At 41.8% G+C, this 21,336-nt stretch overlaps 1 protein-coding gene across 2 annotated transcripts in view; it reads right to left on the bottom strand.

Annotated features, from left to right (window-relative positions):
- Positions 1 to 3,695, bottom strand: part of NFATC3 (nuclear factor of activated T cells 3) — a 60,859-nt gene extending 57,164 nt beyond the window's left edge. Inside the window, exon 1 of one of the 2 annotated variants that reach the window (XM_030227501.2) lies at positions 3,363 to 3,695. In XM_030227501.2, coding sequence (XP_030083361.1) covers positions 3,363 to 3,462 — 100 coding nt within the window. In that variant the 5' untranslated portion in view covers positions 3,463 to 3,695. The remainder of the gene's footprint in view (positions 1 to 3,362) is intronic. The other variant, XM_030227500.2, reaches the window with a different exon arrangement.
- Between the last annotated feature and the right edge of the window lie 17,641 nt (positions 3,696 to 21,336).

Raw genomic sequence — 21,336 nt, 5'->3', positions numbered from 1 at the left:
CATATTTGCTTTCATTTTGAGAAGTTTGGCATTTAAAAAGTATAACGTGTCCTCAGCAGCATGAAAAAGTCAATGCAGTTTAATTGCCTAATAAATTCTAGACAAATTCCCCAAAATTACACTGAATAGTATTGCAAAACTGGTGGTGGTGAAGGGAATCGGGGCATCATTACAAAAGCATTCAAGCTAATTCAATTACCCAAGTGTCACATATTACATCCCAAAGGTCTCTTCATCAAAAAGACCAAACCAGGTGGCACATCAAACACTATCACTGACAGCTGCATGCAGAGACATGTCTCTCATGCAGATGCATGTCTCTTTTAGCAGACTGAGGAGGACCTGAAATACTGTAATGGACATGCTGACTTAGACATTTCAAATGCAGCTGATACAAGGTAGCACAATGCAATCAGATGCTACTGCAGCTGCCCAAAATTTTGCAACAAAGAGCACACCAAGGAGATTTGGTTCACTTCAGAATGATCTATAGCATTACCTTTGGGCACTGGAGGCTTGAATTTCTTGGTCATAAAAAGATGAAGCTCATCAGTACCTAGAACTGTACTTAACGCTTTTACTGCTTAACACTACAAAACCGAAGGAACAATTTCTTTGTTCTTTGGGATAAGAACACTGAACAATCAGAGAAACAGAAAGCAAGTTTGTAGAAATTCTTGCTCAGTACCTAACATCCATTCGAAAGCAGCTGAAGAGCTTTTGAGAATCTTTAATTTAGTAATTGCCTGACCAAATTTTTACCTCCACTCAAAAACTATCAGAAATGGGCTATCCCTTTTAATTTCAACCCAAGTATGCTGCAAAAATTGCAGTATTACACTAGGGATTGCAAGCAGCTTCACACATCTTTCATGCATTCTCCTCTGCAGCAGGAACTACAACTTTCAGATCAAGGAAAGAAGCACTAATGCAGAACAGAGGTAACAAGTCCTGACACTTAGCACAAAGCTACAAATGTTAGTCCTGCTATCCTGAAACCCACTGAAATTGTTCTGTGGAATAACTAAAGATCCCACCTGATTTAATTTCTCTTACTGTTCTTTTAATATCATAAAAGGGTAATCTACTGCCTGACACTAGCACTTTCTTAGTAGTTCAGATATCAAAAGTATTTCAAGAAAATGAAAGAATAGCTCAGTTTTCCTTGCTTTTGATTACAAATACAGTTAAATATAAATATGTAACTGTATATACTTACATGTGCACATATATAAAAGAATAAAATCCTCACAACGCTAGAGTAGTCTCAGTATAAAAGACACCATTAACATAGATTTCCATGTTATTTGCACAAGAACATAGCACCAGACACTTCCTTCATCAGAATGCCAGTCTCAAACTTTTAGAGACTAAGCATGAGGACTAAGGATCAGAATGTGTTTTTAGGTGTTCTCCGTGATCATGGAAAACTCAGTAATTTTAGTATTATTTATTTCAAATTAAGCAACTTTCCATGTGACCTACATGTTTTATTATTAGCATACATTTGAAAAAAAATACCCTTACGCTTACTTTGCAGCACAACAGACACCACCACTGAAAGAAGTGATATGGGATTATGAAATAGATGCTTTAGGGAGCTCTAAGAATTTTTTTTTTTTTTTTTTTTTTTTTGTTCACCTAATGTATTTGGAAGAGGGGTAAGGGAAAAAATAGATTTCCAATATGGGACTTCTCATATGAATTCTAGTTCTTCATGTGTAAAATACATGGGCAGAATAAACAGATGAGCTCTGGCAATACTTTTAACAGAAGACATGAAGGCAGAGTTCTACTCTAACCCTTTCCCCTGAAGGCCACATCTGTGCACAGCAGGCAAGATCATCTCCAGAATTCTCCAATCAGTAAAATTACTTGAGTTTCAGATGCTGAATTTGTTACTGAGAGCTACAGCAAACAAACTAGTTCATAGTCCAAATATCACATTTAAATTTGACATAGGAATAGTTTTGACTTAACAAGTGTGGAAAATTCTCTGTATTCAGAATAACATTTGAACTGCTTGTTAAGGACTGCTACCTAAATACAAATATAACAGTGAGTTGATACCACACTAGTATTTCCAGTTTTCTGAGAAACTTGTTTTCTCATTTTCATCTACCATTGACAAAGGAACTTAGATCAGACAACCAGTTTTATGTCAAAATAATAGAAACGGGGGTGCCAAAATTAGTTTTGTTGTCATTTGTTCACATGTTTTCCATTGTTTTCATACAGTACTGTAATACACATATCTAGATTGCAGAATTCAGGCCCCCTTCACAAAACACACCATCTTCTATTGGACTGAGATGGAAAATAGACAAAGCCTTCCCTGATCAGAACGAATTTGCAAATTAAATCTGAGCATCAAGAAAGTTAGGGATTTTCTAAGAAGTTAATCCTGAGTGCTTTCACACAGACTGTATCAAACAAGTTTTTTTCTAATTAACTTAGGCAGACAACCGAGTCAAACAACATGGCTGCATCATTTAGCCTGGATACAGCCGTGTTTCAGAGCTATCTTATCATCTAACACTTAGACATAAGACAGCCCATTACCAATTAAAACTTATTTCAAGTATGTTAGAAAATAAAGCACGCAGCCATCAAACTCTGATACAGCTAAACAAGGCACAGCTGGTCCTTATTGATTCTTCACGCCACAATTCACAGGGAATACTTGGTTTTCTGCAGTTTCGAGAAATACCAGCATTTTAAAACAGGATTTTCAGGCCCCTGTGCTACAAAACATAGTAAAATGGAAGCACTCTGAGATGAATGCGTGCATCTGTACACACGGACCCAAAGAGCCATCACATCTCGACACGTTCGCCCGTGGATACGTACACAAAGTCTGCAGAGCACACTGGAGTCACAGGGATGTTCTATACACGGGGAACACTCCGGCTGAAACTTTTCATCGCAAGTGCCCGAACACTGCTCTGCTCTGGCCCCGTTAACACTTTGCTGCTCTCGGCCCTGTCCCTCCCCGGCCCCATCGCGCTCCCCGGGCTCTGGGGGCGTGGGGCCACCAGATCCAACCCGGGGCCTTTTCCCCGCCGGCGCCACCGCGCCCGGGGCGGCTCCTCCCGCACGATGCGAGCTCTTGGGTTTCTTTACCCAAAGAAAGTTGCTACGGCGGGGAGAGGCCCGGCCGATCGCCCCTGAGCCCCAGCGTCCCGCGGGAGGAACGGGAGCGGCGCCGGGAAGCGGCCGCGGCCTTAGGGACGGACGGACGGCGCCGCTCCCCCCGGGCTGCCGCCTCCCGCAGCGGCGGGGCCGGCTCAGTCCCCGCCGCCCTACCCGCCTCGTTCGGAGGAAAACAGGAACCCGACCGAACCCCCGGCCCCGGGGCGCACCTGCGGGCCCCAGCGGCGGCCCGGGGCCGGGCTGCCCGTCCTCGCCGAAGATCAGCCTGAAGTCGAACTCGTCGGTGGCGCCGCAGTTTGCCGTAGTCATGGGTTTGGCCGGCGAGGCGCAGCGAGACCCCGTCGCCCCTCAGGGCCGCACCGGGTCCTGCCGGGCTGCGCTCGCCCCTCAGGACCGCCGCATAACACCGGGCGGCGGAGGGGCCGGAGGCGGGGCGGCGGCGCGAGCGGCGGCTGCGGCCCCAGCGCGAGCTCCGGTGCCCGGGCGCTTCTGTCACTCGGGGGGGGCGGGCGCCTACTCCGGGCTGCGGCTGGACCCGCCCCCGCGCCGCGCCCCGGGCAGCGCCCCCCGCCCCGGCCCGGCCCGGCCCGCCCCGCCGGGCCCTCCCCCCGTCCCCCGCCCTCCCCCGTCCGGCCGTGCGTCCTCCGTTCGTCCCTCCTGCGGTGACGTCACGGCACCGACAGCGCCCCGTGACCGCCGCCCGTGCCACCGAGGGACTGAGGGGGGGAGAGAGAGAGAGACCGCCTCGCCCTCCCCGCGGGGCCTGCCGGGAGTTGTAGTCGGCGCGGGGCGCCCAATCGGGGGCGGCCAGCGGCGCGCGGGGGCAGGGCCGCGCGCGGGGCGCGGTGCCACGTGTCGGTCCTGCCGCCGCCGGGCAGCGCCCGCTGCGCTTCGCGCCGAGCCCGCTCCCGCTCCGGACCCGCTCCGTGACCCCTCCTGCAAAGCGCAGACGGCCCCACGTCAGAGCGAAGGAGCAGAATTCCCTTGCGGCCTGCAGAGCGTTACTTTCTAAAACACCGCACGTAAATAGGTGGTGCTCTTGGCACCAACTAATGACTCGAGTAATTAGGTAGGATGGCGTAAGCCGAGGAATGTCGCTTGGGTAACAAATGCTGGCTCCAGGACTCAAAGCTGTTAGCTGCTTGCCTTCCGGCTCAGTGGGAACAGTGGCAATCAAGCAAACATAGAACCACAGACTACTGAGCTGGAAGGGATCTACAAGGATCCCCCAGCTCCTGGGCCTGCACAGGACACCCCAAGAACCCCACCCTGTGTCTGAAACCTTGTCCGAACACTCCTTGAACCCTGGCAGGTCTGGGGCTGTGACCGCTTCCTTCGGGAGCCCGTTCCAGTGCCCAGCCACCCCGACTTGCACTGGGGCGCTTCCTAATGCACTTCACTTTCTGGTCACCACAGCTGCTGCACCAAGGCTGCAGAACTGCAGGGAATTCTCCTCTGAAACCAATTCCGAAAAGAATTTTAAAGCATGGAATCGTGTGTTCTCAGTCTTGTATTTTGTGAGATCTGCATCTAAAAGTTTTTAACTATAAGGAAACTAATTAAGATATTCCTTAGCAATGTACGCCATCAATGAAGGGAGCCCAGCAGTCAGCAGGGAGATCACAGAAGCTTCAGGATGCTCTGCCTGCATCACAACATACCAGAATCTATAGTTTTTCCTTGCACTAACATGAAAAGACAAAAAGAAGGGCAAAATAAAGTGTAAATGTAGAATTTGTTCTTGCAGGATGAGCATCTGTTCCCTGCAGGAGATGGAAGTACAGAAACTGTAACTGTCCGGATGTGTCTGGAATTTGCACTCTAAGAAATCATTCAGCAACTTGAGGGGAGCTTAATACTTGAGTCCTGTGTCCAGTTCTGGGCCCCTCACTTCAAGAAAGACATTGAGGTGCTGGAGCATGTCCAGAGAACAGCAACAGAACTGGTGAAGGGTCTGGAGCACAGGTCCTGTGAGGAGTGGCTGAGGGAGCTGAGGTTTAGCCTGGAGATGAGGAGGCTCAGGGGTGACTTTATCCCTTTTCTATAACTCCCAGGAAGGAGGGTGTAGGCAGGTGGGGGTCAGGCTCTTCCTGCAGGCAATCAGCAACAGGATGAGAGGACATGGTCTTCAGCTACGCCAGGAGAGGTTCAGGTTGGACATCAGGAAGAATTTTTCCATGGAAAGGCTTGTCAGGCATGGGAAGGGGCTGCCCAGGGAGATGGCGGAGTCACCATTCCTGGAGGTGTCCAAGGGATGACTGGACAAAGTGCTCAGTGCTCTGGGCTGGTTGACAAGGTGGTCATCAGTCAAAGGTTGGACTCAATCATCTTGGAGGTCTTTTCCAACCTAAACGATTCTGTGAGTCGGTTCTATGGCTCTAACTTAATGAAACTGTCACTATGTGCTGTGGAATTAGTAAAATATTAATCCTTAATACATATGATCTAGGAAGATTTTAGGTTTGTGCTGAAACTTGGGCATTAATGGATTTAAACTACTACTCACAAATAGTCAAATTTGCTTATAGCCTGTTATATAATATTCACAGTTTAATTTGTTATGGGATGTGAAACTCACATTAACCAGAAATATCATTGCTATCTCTAAGGCTTCATTACTCAGTTGAAAAATCATCTGAACTAGTTAGTGTGTTGTGACTCTATGGCCGTCTCCAGGTTAATATTGTTTGATTCTAAAATAATTCTAATTGTTTCTATGCACAGGGTCTTTCCATATTTGTTGCTGTTTAGGCAGATCCCAACAGGCATGTCATAATCCCAGGCATGCATTTGTACCTGGATGGTGTCATCAGAGCCTGTGAATGAAAGTGAGACAAGAAGGCTCACGTGAAGAGGAATTAGCTACAGTGAATAATCCTCAGTCCTCAGAGGCTCTTAACAGAGTGCAGTGAATTCTCTGTGAATTCTCACTCTCTGTGCACTTCTGAGGAAGGTCACTAATCCGTGCTGAGGAAAGCAAGCCTAAATGAACAGCTACTTTGTAACATTGCAATTCTAGAAGAAACAGAACACTTAATATTAAAAAATACTTTGCAGAACTTGGGACAGCAGGATTTTGCCCAAGTTTGCCCAAAATGGGAAGTTGCTTCTAGTGCAAAAGCAGCCATATGTTTTTTACTTATCTTGTAAAGCACTGTCCTTGCCATTATCACTTCCCACACACCACTAGCTATTTCTTTACTGAAAATACATGAGCAGCTACAGCTACTATTCTTACAAGACTTAAACCAAAGATTCATGCTCTTCTTAGGGCAGACAATTCCCTTTTCTGAAGGAAGCCTGAACCTTTATAAGGAGCTCACAGCCAGTTGGCCTGTAGCCTCTTTTTATCTCTAAATCCAAGGTCACGTAGCAAGACAAGCTGGAAAAGTATGTGTAATTGGATTAACTGTGGTTAAGAAAAACCCTCATACATTCTTGAATGAAAACAGATCTGCAATGAACGAGTCAGTAAAACACACTATACGTAAAATGACTTTTAACAGCTAATTTTTGGCTAAAAATTTTGGGGTAATCTTTTGCTTTTCAAAGCAGCTGAAGTAGACTTTGTCTTATTGTTAAATAATTGTTGTGTCAGATTACAGCAAATGGAGCAACCACAACAGTTTCCTGTTCTGTTATACCAGTAGATTATTCATTATGCACGTCCCTGGTGAAAAATACAATCAAACTTGTTCTCTTCAGAAGGGTGGATTTGAACACAAGTATTTGATCCATGTTCTTTGATGAGGTGCTCAGACTATATTTCTAATGAATATGCTAAATTAAAGATTTTAATATTAATGACTTGTTAATTTCCCTTAACTGTAAAATAAATCTTGTCTTCCCCTTTTCTTGTCTCCACTATTCATTCAGAAAGCTATGATATAAGCAGGGCATCAGGTATTGCTTTTAGTTCTGCCTACTGCTCTCAATTGAAAAAGAAAATGGACTATACATCCTAAAATAAACAGAGTAGTTGGTTATGACATGACCACCTAGCTAACAAGGTAAGAATTTAAAGAATATGTAAAAGGTAAGGTGGTATTGTAAGTTATTTACAGTAAACTTTATAAAGCTTTTTACTTCAAAAGCAGATGTATGTCTTTGAGTTCTGTTCTTCCACTGCCAACATCATCCTTTCTTTTTATCTTGCCTTCACCATAGCTTTCATTTTGCTGACTCTGTTGTACTGCACCAGAAAGCACATCCTTTCTGCATTTGAAACTGTAAAGAGAAATACACCTTCAAACCTCTTCTACACAGCTAAAGAGCAATTGGGGTGTGACTGGGAGTGAGTTGGTAAAACAACTGACGTGAGTGAGCTCACATCAATTTCCAGGGAATTATGTCAACCTCTGTGCTCGAGGTCCAGGGCATGGATGGCTGATTTGGCTTTTGTTGGCTACTGAGAAATGAAACAGTGGCAGTAACAAGGGCAACTTTATTTCCCTTGTGGTTTTGTGAGGAGAAGTTTCCTTTATTTATTCATTTATTTAATATGCATAGGTGGTTTCTGTCCTTGTTGCTTCTAGGCTGTGTTATTGCATCCAGATGGGGATACACCTTGATCTGGTCAGGAGCTGGAGTTATTGCATGTGACTCGAGAAGGAAGGAACGTGCTTCCTGTGGTATTTGAATCCTTTCCAAACTGTGGCTATTTTTTAGGCGTGTTGTGACTTTCGGCTCCAAAAACCTGAGGGCTACATTGTGCTGTGTTTTATTTTCCACACATCATCCGATGCTGGATAGCTAGGAATTCTGGATCTGCAGCCACATCCCAGATCTGTATTTGTGTTGGAGTAATAGGGATTCCTCCCCCCTTCCTATGGGCAGCAAATCAAAGCCAGCTGTGCAATTGTAGCCAGAATAGGCTTTGCAAGATGCATGGTCAGGCATTCGTTCTGCATGATTCAACCAACCAAACAGCCTCGAATTAGCAATACAACACAGAAGGTTGCATTTCTTGTGCTTGATCTCATTCCCATTTGCGGTTGAATCTGGACCTGTTTAAAAGCCCCACACACCAGCGTGGCATAGAAAGGGCAGATGAGAAAGCACAGAGAGAGACTCCTGGATGGAGCAGATAGTGTTCCTTGGCTGCAGCAATGGTTATGCCTTTTACAGCTGCTATTGAAGAAAGCATGAGTACAACAAGGGACATTTTTTGCTCAATGTGTACACTTACTACCCTTAAATTCATTTGCAAATGGCATACAAACAAAATTATCATAGCCTTCATGTCTCTTCCAGCTAACAAGGCACTTTCATTGTTTAAGCAAGCAGAATGGTGTTCTGCAGGAGAAAGATAGTATTTCAGTATAGAGCCTATGCTGAAGAAGATTAAATTCAGCAGTCATATAGGAAAGAGGCTTGCATTCTGCACACAAGGTCATAGGTTATTTATATTTAATATGTGACATCTGGCATTTTAAATAATTTCCTTGGCTAATTACCAGTGCCTGGGTGAAATATGAAACTTCTGCCGTTGGGGAATTAAAAGCAAAACAAAAACAAAAGTAGATTGCAGAGCATTGGAAAGTTTTCTAGCAAAATTAGGAGTTGTGCTAATTCAGGCATTAGAATACACAGTAGCAAAAAATAGAGTACAAGACAGTAATTTGACTGAACTTTGATAAATTTTCAGTGACAATCTGCACTCGTCCTTTTAAGTTTTCCTATGTCATGACTTGGCTACAATACGCCTATCTAGATCTTGAGCTGTTTGATCAATGGGGCATTTGTAATAGCAAGATTACAAAGTTAAAAAAAAAAAAAGATTGCCGACAAGGTGTGTGTTGACAAAAACATACCCACATAAAAACTTAATGAGGTCACAGTCTCATTTAACCATTTTACAGTTTTCCCCAAGAAATTTCATCACTCTCCTAAACCTACTGCAGTCATATTAAATAAACTTTAATATATTTCTCCTCAATATACTTTTACATTAAACAATCATTGCTTTGCTTTATTGTTTGTTTAACATGCCATGTAAAGCAGACATTACTTCATAAAGTTTGCTGCTGTTTTATATTTCTAGAGTTTTACAGAGCAGGTTGCAATCCTCCCATTTGGAGGCTACCATCACACATGTTGAAAAGACTAAGAGTGTCTAAAAATCTGGCACTGAACTGCATGGCTCTCCTCACAGACTTTAAATTCATAGTACTTTGTTCTCAGATCATAGAGTGCAGGCAAAGTAAAATTACCAGCTGCATTATTACTGATACCAGTATACAAGGACACTCCAGGCACAAGTACTTGCTTCTGAAATGATTGCTTTTACAGATACCTTAGAGTCTTATTACAAAGCCTAAAGTGGTTTGTGAGTGAAATCAGATGACAACCGAGATTGCTACCAGAACAAGAACAAACTCCTTTAATGCACAGTGATGTTTGCATAAGATAAATATTTGTGGAAACTCAAATGAGGTTTCTTAAAAGCTCTTAGACTTGAAAAAAAAGACTAAGAAGGCATTTTACTTACTTTTCCATATTTTAACTTCAGTTTTTGACTGTTCACTAGCCAGCAGACAGTCCTCTTGCACAGTACTGGGATATAGAAAGTACGGGCTCTGTTCCAATCTTCCCCTTTTGTGCAGTCTAATTTTCAGACTTCAGAGGGGCACAAGTAACTTGCTATTTACATAGACATAAAACATTGCCTTAGTTTCCCTCTAAGATGAGGGTAATACAACTTCTGTTCCTCTTTTCACTTAGATTGCAAATGCATCTGAGTAAGGACTCTCAAGTCTGGAATACTTCTTATACACTCCATCTGAACATTTAAGCAGCCTGGCCAGATGATTTGGGCTGGTATTTCTCTTTGTACTGGACAAGGAGAAGCATCACAGAACTGTTGTAGCAATATAAAAGCCAAGTCCCTGACCCTTTAGCTATTCTGTCCTGGGATCTATAAATACTATGGTCCTTCTGTGGAATGGTTCTGTTTTGTTCAAGAGTCATGCACACACAGTTGAAGGTGTAATGGTTTTTCTGTATTTCATATATACATTTGATATTCTATTAGGTATAACCACAATCTTATGTGCTTAAGTCATCCCTCCTTATAATACTGTAATCTCATAAATGATACATAGACCTTGCTTATCCATAAATCAATGTTTCTTCATCTGTATTTTAATTATCCTCAGGAGCAGAAAGAGAATATTTTTCCTCACTAGAGCACATCAAGAAAACTTTAGTAATACATTTATTCTAGTTGCTCATTCTGAATTATGGTGAAAAGCTCTAGTGATGTGCCTGTTCCCAGGTTTCCAAAGGAAGCCTAATGGGCTCTCTCTTGGGTGAGCAGGACTGTCAGCCTTGTGCAAACCACTCTTGTGTCCTTGACTCGGATCAGGCTAAGCCAACATGAAACAATAGGTTCCAGTGGGGCGGAAAACATGAAAGGCTCCCTGGCAGGTTGGATCTCAGACTTCCACCTTTCCTCTCTGGATCCATTGTGCAGTCCTTAGAGCACATCTGCTCACCCCTTGCTGAGTCTGCACCTAATGAGCTTTCTGACTCAACATCTTAATTTGGACACAAAAGGTTTCAGCTGAGAGGTAACATGTGGAACACGACTGCCATACCCCAGCTGTTGCAGGTGCTTATGTGTCTTTTTTGCTGTAATCCATCCCAGTCTAAAGTCAAACAGGCCGGCCAGGTGGTTGACGTTTATTTTTGCCTTTGCATTGGAGTAGAGGTGGTGGTGGTTTTCATTAGCTGCCCTTGCCTCTCCATTTTTTAGTTGATTGAGTTTCCGCCTGGCTTGATGTCCAGATTGCAGCCTGTAAGAGGGTTGGTTCTTCTTTGACAGAGCAAGGGCTGGGAGCTTTAACTATTTGATTTGGTCATAGAATCAATCCTCATTACAGCCAGTCATCTGATATGCTGCTGGTCCTGATCCTTATCTTTCTACCCTAACCCCTTCCCAAGAACAGGCTTAGCTGCATCCTCTAGCTCCTTATATATTGGCAGAGTGGATTGGGATAAAGGTACTGCTGTATATTAAAAAAATTATGGAAAGTAGAAAAGACAAAACACAGAAAGGAATAACTGATTAAATACTATCTCATTTTTTTTCCTAGCTGGAGAATGAGCTATTCAATTAATAAAGTGATCCCAGTCAGCTCTGAAAAAGGTTCACCCATTAAAATTAATTTAGTTTTGCTGTATTTGCAGACATTATATATATATTCATCAGATATGTATATAAAGAATGGTTTGGCTGGTAATTTATATTGAACAAAACAACAGAGTTTAAATGAATGCTCACATACAATGGATTTTTAACATGTATTCAATTTAGAAATCTTATTGAAAGGGTTCAGGTCACTTAATCATCGAGCAAAACCAAATCATATGATCAGTCCTTTTGCTTTCATTATCAAAAAGGCCACAGATGCCTGAATATGCACAAATCATCTGTCTACAAATACAAAAGAAAATGTTTGACCTACTGCTTACTCCTTTGGAGAGCAGGGTCTGGTTTGTATATGTTAAGAAGAATTAACACCAGTAAGCTACAAATATTTTCCCATTGAAAACCATTGAGAGAAAAGGCTAAACTTGTTAAATTCAATGTTATGATATCATTTGATTGGTAAATAATTCTGTGAGGTCTGTACCAATCTTAAATGGATTACCTTCCCATTAAAAAATGAAATCTGTCTAAAACAATTCTATAATCCATGACATTAAGAATGATTCATTTTAAAATACAGAATACATCCATTCTAAAATGATACATACTTTAGAGTGCTCAAAAATCTTTTTTCCCATGTATTTCATTGCATAATGGTTTTTTGAGCATTATAATTGCTTGACTTTGACAGACTGAAAATTTGATTATTACAAAATGTCATGTGCCTTTATAATTTAAAATGTTGGCTAGTTATCATTTAAAGCATTCAAGGTTTCACTGGCTCCTGGGAAAAACAATTAACTATTCAGTTTCATTTTTATTCAGTCTGATTTTTTTTAAGGCATTTTTTGACACCGAGGTTCACAATCTGTAGATTAATCAGAAAGCAGACAACTGCAAAATGTATCATCAGAAAACTGCTCAGTGTTCAGACTACTGTCTAGTTTTGTCATTTATTTCTGGTTTCTGTGATTGTTAGGCTAAAATATCATAATAGTAGTTACATCCAGGTAGTAACATTTGAGAGGCAAAGAATAAAAGATAATGGAAACTGGTCACCCCCATGATGATGGGTAAAATGCAGACAGGGACGGTGCTAGTAAGTAGTTTTATGGCAATTTTTGCTTTACCTTAATAAACCCTTTTGCTGAACTAAATATACTCAGATAAGAAAAGATCTCTGGAATCTGCTACTTAGCTTTCCTTTGTAACTCCAACATAGACATCTTCTCCAGTTTTGAACAATTAAAAAACAAGACACAATCAATCAGCCATGGGGTGGTTTCAGCTGGGCAGGGACTCAGCAGGACTGGATGTACCCACAATCACTATAATGCATGACTTTCTTAGCATGTAGTAGCATTAAGCTGTCCTGATGGCTCAGCAAAAAAATGCTGAAGAGAACAACAGCTGCCCTTCTTGGTGCTTTCCTGCAGCAGACTCTAATCCTCTGGGTTTATACAGTTGTTCAAGAAACATTAAAAAGAAAAGCCTTCTAAAGCACCAGAGGCACCAAATGGGACACTGCTTGCTTTATCTGTGTTAAGAAAAAGTGCATTTTATGCTTTAAAACTTTTTACAGTAGCCCTTTCCAAAAACAGTCAGTGTATTAAAGATCCATATCACAGAATGCAGTTTTGTATTTATTTTCACAAAGGGAGGGGTATGTCTGCTACAGTATGACCATAAACTGAAAATGAATCTTTTCCAGTCAAGACAGTACTTGAAAGTTATTTGTCTAAGCAGCTTCCAAAGTAGAAAACCCAGTCCAACTGGCTACCAGGCTCTCACTGTGCTTGGTTCAAATCAATTGGTACAGACCAGTGAATCAGACAAAAGATCAAACTAAAAATAGTTTCCACATTGGTATTTATACATCTTCAGAGTATTAAAAATAGTCTTACTGGATTTCTTGGTGTTTTTCTCATTGGGGATTCCCTGACAAATAATGTTGAGGCTGTAATAAAATTGATTGTAAGAGTTTAAAATTAAGCTTTAAAATTAGTGTAGAAAACATTTGTAAGCCAATAAATGTTACAGCAGAACTTGAAAGAAATCCAAATTTTTTAAGGCATAGAACTACAAATAGGATATCCAAAAAATGTTAACTCTTTCCTATAGTAGTCCTTTAGTTGGAAAATAAATTTGATCTACTTTTTATTAAGCTTTTGATCTGAGATTACAATCTCTTCTTAGAGTAAATGATGTCAAGCATTTGCTATTAATGTACAGCATTTCTGGTGTCAATAACTTTGTGAAATATCTAAAACTCCTCTGTTAATTAACTGTAATATCAATTGTCTGTGTGAGGCCTCATGCTAGGAAATAGTAGCTATATGTGGTTTATATTGCTAAGGGAATCACAAATAAGAAATCCTAAAAGGAAAGGAATGGTTTCCAGTAAACTGTACAAGATCAAAGGTTAAGTAACTCTCAGAACACGAGGTTATGGGTTGAAGTAGTTAAAGGGGAAATATTCCAGAAATACATTTCAGAAAATAAACTAATTAACCCATAATATCACCAGAATGACAGGTATTTAAACAAAAGGGAAGGGGTGGAAATAATCCCTTTTTTGGGAAATCTACTTCAATATTTATAACTTAACCGGCCCAAATATGACACAAAATTAAAAATTTAATTAAATTACGTAGGATTTAAATTCCTTTGTACTTAAAATCCTTGCATTTCTCAGTAGTGGCTCAATTGCTCAAGAAAAACAGTATTCTGGAAGGGAGGGTTTTTATTTTTTCTCCTTCCATTCAGGGTGTTTTTCTCTAACACCTTAAGCCAACCTAATTTACAGTTGCCATAGCCTGGCCCTCCACCCTCGCTGTGCTGCTGGTGATTTGTGCTGATGTGAGCACTGAGCACTGAGGCAGCTCAGGGAGCTCAGCCAGCTAAAGGCTCGTGCTCCAAAGAAAGCAACTTTTTGTCTCAGTTCCCTGAACTGGCTCATTATCCAGTAGCGTGAGTGGCACCAGGGAGGGAGCTCAGCCAGCTCAGCTTCAGGCTTGTTTGAGAGGAGGTCCCAGAGAAGCCCTGGGACCCTCAGCATTCTGAGGTTAACCACCCTGCTGGGAGAACCAGAGTGACATGAACTGTAGTTAGCTTTGGACAGGTACTAAATTAAACAGATGAAACTTCACCAAACCTGAGACTTCCAACATGGGAACAGTACCATCTTTCAGCAGAAAAGGCACAAATGGCCCAGCATGACTTGTTAGAAGTGGTTTGCTGGAACAAGCACAGTAGAGGTGCAGTGGGATCACTGCTCCAGTTGGACACTTCCCTGTGTGAAAGGGGGGTTTCCACACACTTCCTTCCCTATGACCCCCCTGTATGAGAACTGCTTAAACTCACTCAACCAGATGGAAATGTCTCACTCACTTTTGCTGTGGTAATTTTCTGCCTGGGGCAGAACAAGGTGGGAATGGAGTAATTTTCTTAGGAAGCAGGTTTTTCAGCTCAACTCAGCTCAGCCAGTGCTGTTCCCTCCTGGGCTGGGGGTGCATGTCCTGGTGGGATGGCTCAGGGAAGGGGTGACTTCTGCCAGGCACCCCCAGCTCGCTCAGTGCCACATCCTTGCAGTCACTATTTAAATAAGCCACATTACCTACACAGCTTACACTGAAGCTCTTTCCTTGTGAAAATCAGGATGGAACCTGTGTCTCAGTCATAACTTTATCACCTCAGTTTTCTTCAGCCCACCTGCCTACGCCTCTGAGCCAAGTCTCTGAGGTATTTGATGGGTGTGTACCAGAGCTCTCTCATTATGCACCAATTTTGCAATGAGGCCACAACAAACATGTAAAAGGCAGGGCTTTGCATGTAACCTTTTCCTGTTCCTCTATTGTTGTGTCTCCACACCTTCTCCATAAAATTAAAACAAAAAGAGCAATTTGTATCAACTGAACACATCCAGTTTCAAAAATAAGGTACTAATAAGGATGAACCTGTTACTTCAACAGAAATTGTCAATTGCTTGCCTTGTGCCAAACTGCAGAGAGTGAGGGGAGGAAAAAAAAAAAGCTTTTAAACCATGGGATATCTGAAGGTTTGATCCAAGAACAATATATGGAGGATGAATGCAGGCCAGCAAAGGCATAATCACAGGTTTCTGACCTACAAGACTTGCAGGAAAAGCCAGCCCAAGTCAGGTACAGCACAGAAATCACTGGAATTGGTTCAATTTGACTGAATGCCAGAGCACACTCTAATCCAGGGAACAGAGCCAGACCTGACCCCATTTGCAGGACCTTTGTTGCTGTTTTAAACATGTATCTTTACTGTGCCAGATAACAAACTAAAGATGGTATTAGCCTAGCAATTAAAGAATAATTAGCAAAAGAAGCAATGCTTTGATCCATACCAGTTACTTAGACTGCCATTAATGCCAACTGGGGTGTATTAAATATGGATTTTTCTCTAACAATGTTTTAATCAATTTGAATAAATTAATTTAGGCTAATGATAAGTCTCAAAACCTCCTCCCTTAAACCTAGGAGAGCAACCGAGCCATTAAAGTAGATTGCATTTATAACTACAAGTATTAGGAAATAAATTTCATATTTTCATCTGTTTGTACTCTGAGGCTTATAAGAATATGGTGTTAGGCAATGCCAGAGTAATGGTTTGCTCCTTCCCTCTGTGCCCTGCAAGCATCCCATCTGCTCAGCTGCTTCAGCAGAACCATTTGAGAGACCACCCCATGAGCCAGACCAAGGGAACTGACCCAGCCCGGGGCTTTATTTGGGGAGAGGGGAGGATTGTCAGGGCTGGCTGAGTTCCCCTGCTCACAGCCCCAGCGTGGCCCCACAAAGAGCTGTGTCAGCAGGGCCACACGGGCATGGGCCAGCGGCTGCAGCAGGAGCACAGAGCAAGGATGGCTAAAGTTAGCACTGCTGCCAAGTGCTGCTGTCATGAGACAAAACCACAGGAGCAGCCCTGGTCACTGGCCATGCCCACTGCAGGCAGCAGCCCCAGAGAAACGCTCCAGCACTGAGTCATCCATAGCCCCAGGAGCAGCAAAACCCCCTGAACGAGCAGAGGAAGGATGAACAGATGGCATCTCCAGGATAAACGCTGGGACTACTTTACTGTGCAGAGACTTAAGAAGAAAAGCTGTGATGAGGCTGATCAGTGGTGAAACTTGGAGAAAGTGAATCTGAACAGTAAATAATGAGGCTTATTAGAAGTGATAAATACAGGGCTATTGAATTGTTTGCTATAGGATTTCCTCATGTTAATCTTTGTTTTAAAGGCATTTTGCATGCAGTAAAGAAAAGAATAATCACTTTAAAGGATCATTGTCAGAAAGATGTATATGAAATAGTAAATCAGGAAAAACAGACTAAAGCTTAGTTCAAATGGGAGAGAATCTTAGACAAGGACTCTTAGACAAAAATTATTTAACTTTTCCCCTCCTCACAATTCATAGCAGTAACTCTGGAAGCAGCTATTTATCCACTAGGGATGATTGTTGTTCTAAGCCATGGCCCTGATGAATGTATTTTTTAGTCTTAGATATAAGGAAAGCTACAAAAGGTTAAAAAATGTGAGTATAGTTTAGATAAACATCTGAGAGTTTGAAAATTCATCTGAATGCTTTCTATCAGGAAAAAATGTGCTGTAAGTCTTGTGAGAAAAAGGCTTATTTCTGATGTTGGCTCTTTTATTTCTGTTCTCAGCTGGAATATGATGAGAATAGTCAACCTCACACATGGTGTTTTGTCTTCAGGAGTTGTGGGGGAAAAGTTCAGTTCTAAAAATAGAAGATTATGGGAGAGAATTTTCATCCTATGTAAACTCACTTTGCCTCTTGTGAAAGGGAGAGACAATAGGATAGCAATGTAAAATTTTGCTTAACGCTGAAAGGTTGCATGCAGTGAAAGAAGAGAGAATTGTTTTCATTTTACAAGATTAAAAAGTCCCCATATATTCAACTGGAAATACGACTTTAGTTCTGATTTTTAGTCACATGGCACAAAATCAAAATTGCCTCTCAGCTGACTTGAATTTTAACTCTGACACCCACCAAGTTCTTATGACAGTGCCCAGAGATTAAGTTTGACCATACAGAGCAGTAGGACTGGGTCTTAGCAACAAATGGAATAAGTAGTCTACCATCATTAAATTACCTCCAAAAACTACATTTCCTTTCCAAAATGCCTTAGAAATTTATATTTTTTTCATTTTAAGTCAGTTGGATATAGCCTCTAATATGAGTCACGAAAATGAAATTTGAAATTTTATATTACATCAACTTGTTGAAATTTTTCTACTAACAGTTTTATATGACAAATCCACATATGTGCAGGGAAAGGCCATGGTGTACATGTAAATTCTGTGTGCTCTGCCTCACCAGAGAGGCAGAGCTGAAGAAATCACATCTCTTCCATAATGGCAATTCTCCCTTTTGATAGATCAGGGTTTGGTTTATTTCCTTGGACTAGCTCTACTGGGAAGCCTTTACTATTTCTAATGTCACAGACATCCACATCACCAAAGGTAGCTAATATCTACAGGACACAGTCTGGTAAATGCTGCTTCTGCCTGCACTTCTGTCTTAAACCATCCTTGTCTCCAGGCTCCTTGTTCCTTCCTTTTCTTTCTGCCTTGTTGCCCTCAATGAACTGTTTGGAGGGGGGTGGCAGTGATGTGGAGAATCCAGGTTTTAACCTGCAAAAGCTCCCTGATCCACCTATAAATCAGACTTGCTCTATTAGTACCAAGGAGATACCTACTTAAAAAGATTCACACACAGCCCTCCATGGTCTCTCCTTCTCTCTCCCACCCTGGATAAGGTTGCAATTTCACACAGCTTTTGTATGAACCAGCTTGTTGTTCCTGACTCTTGCAGTTTATTGGAAAATTAAAAATTCAAATATGCAGACTATTTTATAACCCCACATGAATGTACAAGCTTCCAAGATTCAGTATGTTGGCTGTCCCCTAACCATATGCACAATATAGGTATTTGTATGTAAAAATTCATAGACCCAATTTTAAAGGCTCTATAACACACAAAAAAGAGCTGTTAGGCAGCTGCTCATTCCCCACTCTTATGAATAGAGGGCTGAGTTATTACTCTATATAATGGAGTACTTGTTTTTCCATGAGGCAGGAGGTAATCCCTAACACTTAGTCTGTTTACAGGTCATATCTGCTTCCCCAGTGATTCTTCCAGGGCTGGTATATTTTCTGAAGGGCAGTGGGACTAGACTGAGTACCTTTCACATACTGACCAGGGTATATGCTCCCTATTTAGAACTCTATAAACAGATTCCAAAGAATATGCTTTTGTTTTAGGGAACAGAGGCACATTTTTGTTTTGCTCCTCCCCTCCCAAATCTTTTCCTTCAGAAATGACTCTTGGTAATCCTTCATGCTTATGTTTTTATTTTTTAATCTAGAGACAAAAATCTGGAGCCAGAAGTCAGAAGAAAACTCAAATGCATAAATCCTTTTAAAAGAGCTTCTATCTTATCTAGGCTTATATAGATGTGGAGACTGGAGCCAACTGTATTATTTTTGCCAATCTGCCTTCAAGTGTGAATAACGTCCCAAAAGTTTATATGCTTTCCTAGATATATGTTACACAGCTCACAGATAACTCTGTAGTTTGTCTGTCACCTATCCCAGCAGCTGTGAGAAATACCTGGACTCTTCAGGAAGACATATTGTTCAAGATGTCATCACCTCATTCATTTAGAAAATAATAAATTCTCAGGAGCAGCATCAAAGAGTAGTGAAAAAAGGTTAGTGTGGATCCTGAGACAACTTTTTTCAATTTTCTCCCCTGGACCTTTCCCTTCCCATCCCTTTTTTCCATCCCTTATGCTCTTTGGGACCAGTTCAGTACAGAGGATTGCTCTGCAAACCTTGGCTTCATTCACAGTCAAGTAAAGCAAAGGATCAGACTCATCTGCCTGTCTAGAGCAACCAGAACTTCAGGTTTATCATTCAGAAATCATACAGACCATAAGCTGAACATTTATTTGGCCTCTGTATCACAAGGGGCTTTGAGAGCAGAGTTTCCATCTCCCCTGCCTTGATCTGAGATGGAGCATTACTGAATGTGGGGACACAGTCAGAGCTGTGCAGCTGGTCTGTATCAAGGGATGAACTCCTTCCCACCACCTATAGCTGCCAGTCCCCTCAGATCTGCCAGGCTGACTACACATGGAGCCACTCCCTAATCTGATTCTGTCAAAATAATCTGCTTTTTGTGGCAAACTATCAGAGAACCATAGGAAAGGAATGAAAGAAAAATGCTCCTTTTTTGTTGGCTCTTGTTACTCCTGGGACTGGACAAGGTTCTCACTGACACTTGGTTACCATGGCTATTAATTCTTTGATAGAAAGTGAATGAATACCATGATATAGAAGAAGAGGGAAATCTCACTAGGATTATCATAGGAGTAGACAACTGTATAGTAGTTTCTTTAAAGAGAGGAACTGATGGCCATTTGGAAAAAAAGTATTTATATTTAATGATCTGTAAAGTTTAGCCTCTGGCTAAACTACTTAAAGATAATCTCTTACAATTAAAACCAGTTAACCCAAAAACTGCTGCAAGATGAAATATATTTGTTCTCTTGTCCACATTTTGAATTGGCACAACTTTCTTTTCTGCAGACTAACTTCCCTCCAAATATTAAATGCTGCTATCTTACATAGCATAGAGAAGAGGCACAGCATCTGTTACCCAGTCAAGAAACAAGTCTGAGTGCCTTACTGCCAGGAAAGACAACTCACTTTGTACAAGAATGCTATCTGTCTGTTAGACATACAAGAATCCACTTAGCTTCCATTTCAGTTCATTTGTAGTTGCCAATATCTACCCTTTAAGTACTTCCAGCTGACACTTCTGTGTTGAAAAGGTATCTGTTTTCATCTTTCATTTAGGACTGAGACATTGTCCAAAGCATCTAGTAATGTGAACTGTGGGGCCCTGGGTAGCCCAAGAACTACATAACCTGGTTCAAAGGCATCCCAGAGGGGAATAAAGGAGGTTCCTGAGTGGTTCTTCTGGCAGCAGTGGTCCTTTGTTATCAAAAAATTCCACCTAAGAAACCCACTTTCTTTTGCAGGCTTATTTTTTACCCTGCATCAGTTCCCCAGTCAAGCTGGCCAGATAGCTGTACACACAGCTGCACTTGCTGAACTGAGAGTGTGATGCAGGGGCAGGAGGAGATTTCCACTCTACCCTTCTAGAATTTCACAAGTCACACTTGTAAAACTGACTTGACCACAGTGCATCCAAATCAGAGACAGAGGACCTCAGCCTACACAATAGTGGGAGGATGAAGGAGGTAAAACAAGATATTTAACTTTAGATTCTACGCTTGAGTGAATTGCTTATCAGCTGCCATGATCCTTCTTGAGAGCTAGCAAGAAGCAATAAAATGTCTAGGGCTTAAAAGATACTGTCTTCCCTAAAATCACCATCTAGGCTCAGCAATGCAGATTTCCATCACAAATTGGCATTGCTGTCATATGCATCAAAATCAATGGTTAGCCCACTTGGACTGCAACTACTTTAACCATTCATTAATGCAGATACTGGCCCAACAACTCCCCAGTCTGTCTGAGACTGTATGGACACCGCAGGCATTTTTAGAGCTACAGCTCATGAAAGCACAGCCAGCCTGGCTGTGGAGCAGCTGTTGTTAGCAGAACTCTTGCAGGACAGATTTCATTGCAGGGGTGCATGATGTTCTGCAAAACTGAATAAATACTTGAGAAGTATTATTAGCCAACTCAGAGATCTGTTTCAGTCTAGCTCTTCTGCCAGTAGCCAGACATTTTAACTGGTATTTTAACAATACAACTTCAATTACATGGAAATAACATTTGTCTTAACTGCTCCCAGAAATCACAGAACTTACAAAGCAAACTGTCTCCCAATATCCTTGTTCAGAAGGGCACTTTTGCCATGACTCTCATCATCTGTAGGGATAATTTGATGTAAAAAAGTTACAAGTCTCATTTGACTAAAATAAGCGCTGCCCATAAACTGCTGGGAG

The sequence above is a fragment of the Serinus canaria genome, chromosome 11, assembly GCF_022539315.1.
Source record: "Serinus canaria isolate serCan28SL12 chromosome 11, serCan2020, whole genome shotgun sequence".
Classification (NCBI taxonomy): Eukaryota; Metazoa; Chordata; class Aves; order Passeriformes; family Fringillidae; genus Serinus; species Serinus canaria.
Note: the sequence above shows the minus strand (reverse complement) of the source record. Positions and strands in the feature narration are given on the sequence as shown.